At 32.2% G+C, this 7,568-nt stretch overlaps 1 protein-coding gene across 1 annotated transcript; it reads left to right on the forward strand.

The window, feature by feature from the left end:
* Positions 1-2,542: 2,542 nt before the first annotated feature.
* Positions 2,543-6,210, forward strand: LOC106390795 (SPX and EXS domain-containing protein 1). Its single transcript, XM_013831333.3, has 13 exons — positions 2,543-2,829; positions 2,974-3,089; positions 3,180-3,218; positions 3,301-3,393; positions 3,482-3,598; positions 3,692-3,787; positions 3,865-3,978; positions 4,124-4,177; positions 4,755-4,802; positions 5,217-5,367; positions 5,449-5,614; positions 5,704-5,773; positions 5,857-6,210. Exons 1-13 carry the CDS (start codon positions 2,757-2,759, stop codon positions 6,103-6,105), a joined length of 1,386 nt encoding a protein of 461 aa, XP_013686787.1. The 5' UTR covers positions 2,543-2,756; the 3' UTR covers positions 6,106-6,210.
* Positions 6,211-7,568: the final 1,358 nt, after the last annotated feature.

Raw genomic sequence — 7,568 nt, forward strand, 5'->3', positions numbered from 1 at the left:
AAATTATGGAGATAGTGATAGAGATGCCCTTAGGATTCAAATGTTTACAATCGTACCACAACGCAGTTAATAATAACAAAAATATATACATATAATTTATCTATGTTACTTTCCAATCTTTCACCGAAAATTTGTTGTATTATTCTATCTGTTTTATGCTATTTAGATGTTCTTCAGAAGAGAATGTCTTCAATCCATAGATGCTCGAGAAAAAGAAAGGAAAAAGTTATTTCTCCAAGTCCAGATCCAAATGTATTCGGTGGTTCAAGTCCGGCTGATTAACTGACGAGAGGTCACAAAGAAGCTTTTTATTACATCGCCATATTGGACTTTTATTAGCTTAGTTCGTTTAGTCGAGAACACATATCATGTGGATGGGGAACGCCATGATATGATTGACGAGGAGGAGGATTATGAAAGAAACATCGACAACGAAGTCGGTGTCAAACCGAGCATGTCATTCATCACCATGGTTAGCTAGTGGCCCTTTTGGTGTCAGGCCTCATCCCTCTCAGGTGCAGTATTGGAGATTATTTCATTGCCAATGTTTTGGAAGCATACATTAGGTCGTCAATTGTTGAACGCCCTAGCTGGAAGAACCAATTCACAACTTCGTCAACACTGAAAAGTGCGAAGGAACTCGTCAATGCTGGTTTTACATTCCTAATTCTGAAATTATTCTAGATATCGTGGAGTACTCCAATCGGGTACGTACGCATGCATTCATGAGTCATCGTTCAGGAAGAATTCTAAGTTGTGATTATGTATTATGAGATTTAAGACCTTCTGGTGTGTGAGTGATGAATGAACCCATCAAGGGTCGCTTCAGTCTTGAACTGGATGAGAGAAAGACTAATGGAAGGGAGAGTATGCAGATGAGATTAGGAGATTATAGCAGATTGGGTGAGAGATTGAGAGTATGAGAGATTGAGTAACCAAGAGACTAGAGATTCAGTGACGAGAATAAGATAACAAGATTATGAAGGAGAAAGGGAAATTCCTCTAACTCATTTAAGAGTTTACAATCGCCCAGTAAAGCTTTAAATAAGCAATAAAACTTTGTAAATCATAAACCTAAATCTAAAGGCTGATAATGCTCGAAGTGAATGGACTGCTAGTGTGTGGTCTTCATGTCTGAAGAAAGCTGGAAAAGATAGACAGCTCAGGTGCAAAGGTTGATGGCTCAGATGGGCTCATTCAAATGGATGGATGGGATGATGCTTTGTGTTTGTCTTTGTTAATAAGGATTCATGCCATCAGGAGAAAGGAAGGGAACAAACTCGAAACCGGGATACAAGAATGGTGCCAAACCATGCTCCTTTAGACTGTCTCAAGAAAAAAACTTCTATGATATCATATTTACGTGTAAAACCGGCTTTTTATTCGAATAAATTTTACATTCATTAAAAAAAAATAGAAGGTACAAAATATGGTTTGACCAACAAGATATGGCTTGACCAGCACCGTATGTAAGCGTTAGACGAATTGCTATAGTTCCACTTTGTGAGTTTTGTTATTTATTAAGGCTTTGATTGGTAGAGCATTAGCATTAACATTATGCTCTACATTCTCTAATCAACAATTGTTAGAAAAATATTTAGAGAAACATTTACTAAATGCAAATGCTCTCCAAATTGTCTCTGGCCAATGCTTTCACATGAAGCTTTTATAAGAGCATTTGCATCTATAATTTATAAAATTAAGGAAAATATATAATTAATTAATTTATTTTATTTAGTAATATCATAAAATTATTTTTATATCCAGAAAATAAAATTTTGATTTCTAAAATTAATTTATAATAAAAATATTTTTTAAAAAATAGTTTTTCACGTTTAAAATATATAATTTAATTTTATATAATTTAATTTATTTTAAATGTGAAATATTATTTTTAAAAATATATATTTTAATTATAAAATTTATTTTTAAATAATATTTTTCAATATAAACATAATTTTTAAATAAAATAAATTAATTGTATATCTTTTTAATTTGATATGTTAACATATATATATATATATATATATATATTAGAAATATATTCATTAAAAATAAATATATTAATGTACTAATTAAAATAAATATATTATATATTATATACTAATTTTTATAATAATTTTAAATAGCATACTCATACTGCTCTACCAATCATCATATTAAACAGTTAGCAAAAGCATACAGGTCTTACAGCATACTGCTTCTATAGCATACTGCTACTGCTAATGCTAATGCTCTGTCAATCAGGGCCTAAGTGTTATTAGATTTTTACCCATGCTTTCAAAATGCGGATTATTTTACATTTAGAAAATTCAATAAAAATGCATGAAACTCATCTAAAATTTGGAACCGTTTAGATCTTAGTTTTAATATCTAATGGGATTGTCTATTTAAACTCGTCTCATTCAGGACTTACTCATCTATTTGTTCACTTGTTTCAACTTTCAACATAGCTCCGCTACAAAGAAAGAAACAATGGTGGGCCTACAGGCTTTATTGAAGCCCATATAAATAGATTCCTAAATGATGATGACGGAATAATAATAAAAATAAGAAAAAGAGTTGTAAATCGTAACGGAAAGGAATGAATGAGAGTTTCGCTTAATCTCTACTCAATGCGTTGAAGATCTCTGCAGCCATAAAAGCCAAACACTCCCCAGATCAATTCTCTTCCGCTCGATCGAGATCTCGTGTGAATTGGTGATGATGATGATACGCTTTCTGTAGACTTGAACCAAAATCATGAAACTCTGGTCATGTTTGAAAATCCAGTAACAAGCAGTCCTCATCTTCGCAAATCTGGTAGCAAATCCCTCTTCCTCGATCCTGGTAACCCTCCATCCCCAGCTCTGATTCAAAATGCATGTTTTTGATTGCGTGGATCTAAAATGAACGAAGCTAGAAAAATGTTGTCGATGTGCTGATCTGATCTGATCTGACACAAAGGGATTTTAATTTCTTAATTGGGTTTAGGTGTAAGCGGGCATTTAGGTGGTGCATCAGAAATGGGTGGTGACCTTAAAGGATCAAGTTCACCGCTTCAGATTACAACAATGGTTCCTTCTCCTATTTTCCTTTGGAGATTTAAGGTTTGCTTCCTGAAATTAGAGACTAATTTGAGCATACATCTCTGTAAAAAATGGTATCGTTTGATGAAAGTTTTTGTTCCACTGAATCAGGTTGTTTTGTTTCTTTTCTGGGCTTTATGTTGCTGCAAGGTTAGTAGTGATCTTCTGTAAAAATTTTAATGTGAATTTTTTTTGGCCCATCTTGATCTTGTTAATGATGTTTGAAGAACAGATTGGATGGGATTCAGTTATGAGAATGAGTATTGACCTGCGAGATTTGTTTTTGTACGAAGCCTTTCTTTATTACAATCCTCTTCTTCTTGTGGTAAGTTAAGATTCATCTACTCTCTTTAGATAGATTAGATAGGCCTCTTTCTCTTCTTGTTATATCTTTCTATCTTTGTGGCCTTTAGACCATGATGGTTTGGCTCTGGGGAGTCAACTTATGGGTGTTCTCTCAAGGAAGTGTCAATTACGCCAAAGTCTTTGATCTCGACCATAACCACCTCACTCATCGAGAGATGTGGAAGGTACTTTACTTTTCTATTTTAATATTCAACTGTACACACACGCTTCTCTATTTCCGTATTATTCTCAGTTGTTGTGTGATTTTTGGGCTGCAGTGTAGCATGTGGATGACAATCATTGTCCCTACTAGCATGACTGCATATCTATATCTCTATTCTCATGGTGAAGTATCTTTGGCTGCTTCACAACCGGTTAGCGCCTTCTCTTTTGCTTTATTGCAAATGTTATGTTTCTGATACATCTGCTATTTTGTATGTCACTGGTGCAGGTGCTTCTGTACATTGCTTTTGCTTTGGTTCTGATATTTCCCTTCGACATTTTCTACTTGTCTAGTCGATATTTTCTGCTGAGAACATTATGGAGGATAGCTTTTCCACTACAGGTAAAATGTTCTATTGATTGTAATTAGACTTGCGATTGACAAATCTCCAAGTTTTGTGTAATAGAAGTGCCATGCGTGTTCAAAGTCTTACATTATATAAGTTCATCAAGCATGGAGATCTGATCTCAGTTTTTTTGTTTAACAGCCAATTACATTTCCGGACTTCTTTTTGGCAGATATTCTGACCTCCATGGTAAAGGTATGAAATTTCAAAGCTTACTTGTAATAATTATGTTCTTAGAAATTATGGGATTGGTAGCAGGAGGCTTATTGTAACTAACTAGTGCCTTCTTTCTATATATATCATATCAGATTGATGATTTTGATAAGGTTGTGGTTTAGCGTATTAAGGAGCTTCGGGATTGTGAAACGCCGTAGCTCCCTCTCTCTGTGGTTCTTTTATGTGTGTTTTGAGTAGAATTGCTAGTGTTGAATTCCTCCTGATTTAGGAGATGCACGATAGGCTTAATCTAAGCATCATTGTCTCCATGTTGAACTGGTTTTCATGGAGAAGAGATTGTTGTGTCAATTGATGTTCTTGTAATTGGATTACTGGTAGTAAATTTGGGCTCTTGTAACCGAAAGTTTTAAATGTTTTGCTCGCTTGATGTGGTTTTTATAGAGGTGTAAATGTTGTTGTCGTCACTTGCATTATAAATCTAATATGCCAAGGAATGGAACTGAATACGTATTTCTCTTGTGCATCTTATTCTGTGCCGATTAATATTATTCTACTGAGTTTCATTTATGATTGACATGGGTAATTTATATGCCAGGTGTTTTCTGACTTAGAGCGCTCCGTCTGCCGGATGGTGCATAGACAGGTAACTACTTTACTTGGTCAATTAAATATCTGTGACATCTAATATAGATTTGAAATATCTTATGCTGGAGAAACTAGTTCCATTCTTTCCTATGAACTGGAAGAAGTATAGATCCATCTACACTACCAAAAATTTATCCTACAAGACTGACAAATGCCAGTATTTGCCAAATCAGCTAATATAGATTGAAAATCTGTTAAGCTGGATTAACTAGTTCGATTTTTCCTAGGACCTGAAACAAATAGCTTGATCTGTACTATGAACAATTTACCCTCCAAGACTCTTGACAAACGCTAAGATATGATGTATCAATGGAATCCTGGCTGTTTGTCAACCCTGCACGGGTTTCATACCTTGTTATCTGTAGTAAAATGGTGGGATATATCAAGTCAAAGAAGTTTCTTGTACTTTCAGGTCGCAACCATTGCGTGGTTTGAAGCTGATGCTGTCTGTGGCAGTCATCAAATTGCAATTCCTCTGGTTCTTGTTTTCCCCTACATTTGTCGTCTTTTGCAATGTCTTCGACAGTACAAGGATACAAAGGAAAAGTCATCTCTTTTAAATGGTAAAAGCCTAACCTTTGAGCACTGATGTTCAATTGTTCCGCATCATCAATCTTATAGATAATTTGTGGGTTTTTCTTCAGCTCTGAAATATTCAACAGCAGTGCCTGTGATCTTTCTTTCTGCGCTTAAATACCACGTGATGCCCGAGAGCTGGACATCATTTTACCGACCCCTCTGGCTTTTCTCAAGTGTCATCAACTCACTCTACTCATTCTACTGGGATGTAACTCGAGATTGGGACTTAAGGTAATAGGTTGAAACTGCGTCTTCCTATCCTCTAAACAATTTTTTCATATCATAAGCATTAGTCGCATCACTTTGTTTCTGTTTTGTAGCGGTTTCACTAAGATATTCAAGTTTAGCCGTCCAAGTAACATATCATATCTCTTATATGGCCGACAATGGGTGAGATTCAGCTTCTACTTTCCGATGAAACGTCTTTGTGTTTTCTTCACATTGATGTTTGGAACCGTTGAATATCATTGCAGGTGTATTTCTGGGTGATAGGGAGCAATCTGGTGCTGAGGTGTGCATGGACATACAAGTTATCGGCACATTTGAGGCACAACTACATAACGGTGTTCGCAGTGACCGCCATGGAGATGTTTAGACGCTTTCAATGGGTATTTTTCAGAGTAGAGAATGAGTGGAACAAGATCACCAAATCGCATCCATTGGCTGAGATTTCACTTGAAGAAGACAAACTACTTGGTTCTGCTACAACCCATGATGTCTAGTTTTCTTTCCTCTAGTCCTATGCAAAAAGAAAAAAATTCTTGTTTTCGTATCGGTACATTCAGTGTCTAGACACTTTCTGGAAATATAATACACTTTTTCAAGAATCGAACCAAATTTACCAGACTAAATCATACGGTTCTTTAGAAAATGTACTTTTGGCTATGACATGAAAATGTTCAACAAACTCGTTATAGTTTGTAAGGAGTATTTAGAAATGAATTAGTGTTAGAAGAGGGGGAAACGGGCTAAAATTAACAAACACGATCAAATTGTTTAAAATACCATTACTTGTGAGAGATTAAATCATTTTGCAGTTCATTCTAGAGAAATTATTTGAAATACCATTATTTGGCTACCAATTTTTAAAATACACTCAATTAAATTTAAAATAACATTTTGGTTTAGGATTCCGTAATTATTGTTTATGGTTTAGTATTTAGGGGTGGGGTTGTGTTTATAAATTTTTAAACATCTAATCTATTAATTTAGGGTCATATTTTTATCTACCAGTAACTATAAATTAGGTAATATGACATTTGATTATTTACATTAATAATAAACTAACTATAAATTTGATTTTTTTTAATTATAAAAAAAATCTGTTGAAAAAGAATCTAACAAAATCTTACTTAAAATTTTAAATATTTTTATAAAATAAGATATTAATTAATTTCGTAATTAGTAATATAATATTGTTATAAATAAATGTTAAATAAAATTTTATTGTAAAACAAGAAAATAAAAATTATATACTATTTTCTATAAATTCTATAATTATATTTTGTATTATATAAAAATAGAAGTGATATATGAATTAAATATGAAAAATTATATTAAATAGGTAAATTAACAGAATTTTTTTTTAAATTGTTTCATTTAAATAAATTATCACTCATCATTAAAATAAGTTAAAATTCGTAAACTATATAATATTTTTATACAAAAATAAATTTATTAACATAGGTTAAACTCTTATATCTACAACTATATATAATATTTTTATTTGTTTTGAAACTCTGAATAATATATTGTTTATATACAAAAATATAATAGTATATAATAACCTTTAGTTTATATACTATTTAAAAAAAGTTGTTATTATAAAACTATGAAATTTTAGTAATTCATTTAAAATATTAATGACAAATTAAATTTTAATTATAAAAATAACTTTTTGAAATGCACCACGAAAAAACAAGCGATATATGTTGTAAACATTAAAGCAATCTAATGATTTGAAATCTTAATTAAAAATAAAAATAAAACTTAATATCTTAATATCATGATTAAAAATATATGTTAATATCATAACATGCCGAATAAGAAATATAAACAATAATATTATAGACTTACACAATATATAATATTAAAATGAAAATTATATATTTAAAAAATTTGTAATAATATCAAATACATTTATAAAATAAAAAATATTTGCACGTATGTGCGGGTTAAAATCTAG

Source organism: Brassica napus, chromosome C4 (genome assembly GCF_020379485.1).
Source record: "Brassica napus cultivar Da-Ae chromosome C4, Da-Ae, whole genome shotgun sequence".
NCBI classification, from domain to species: domain Eukaryota; kingdom Viridiplantae; phylum Streptophyta; class Magnoliopsida; order Brassicales; family Brassicaceae; genus Brassica; species Brassica napus.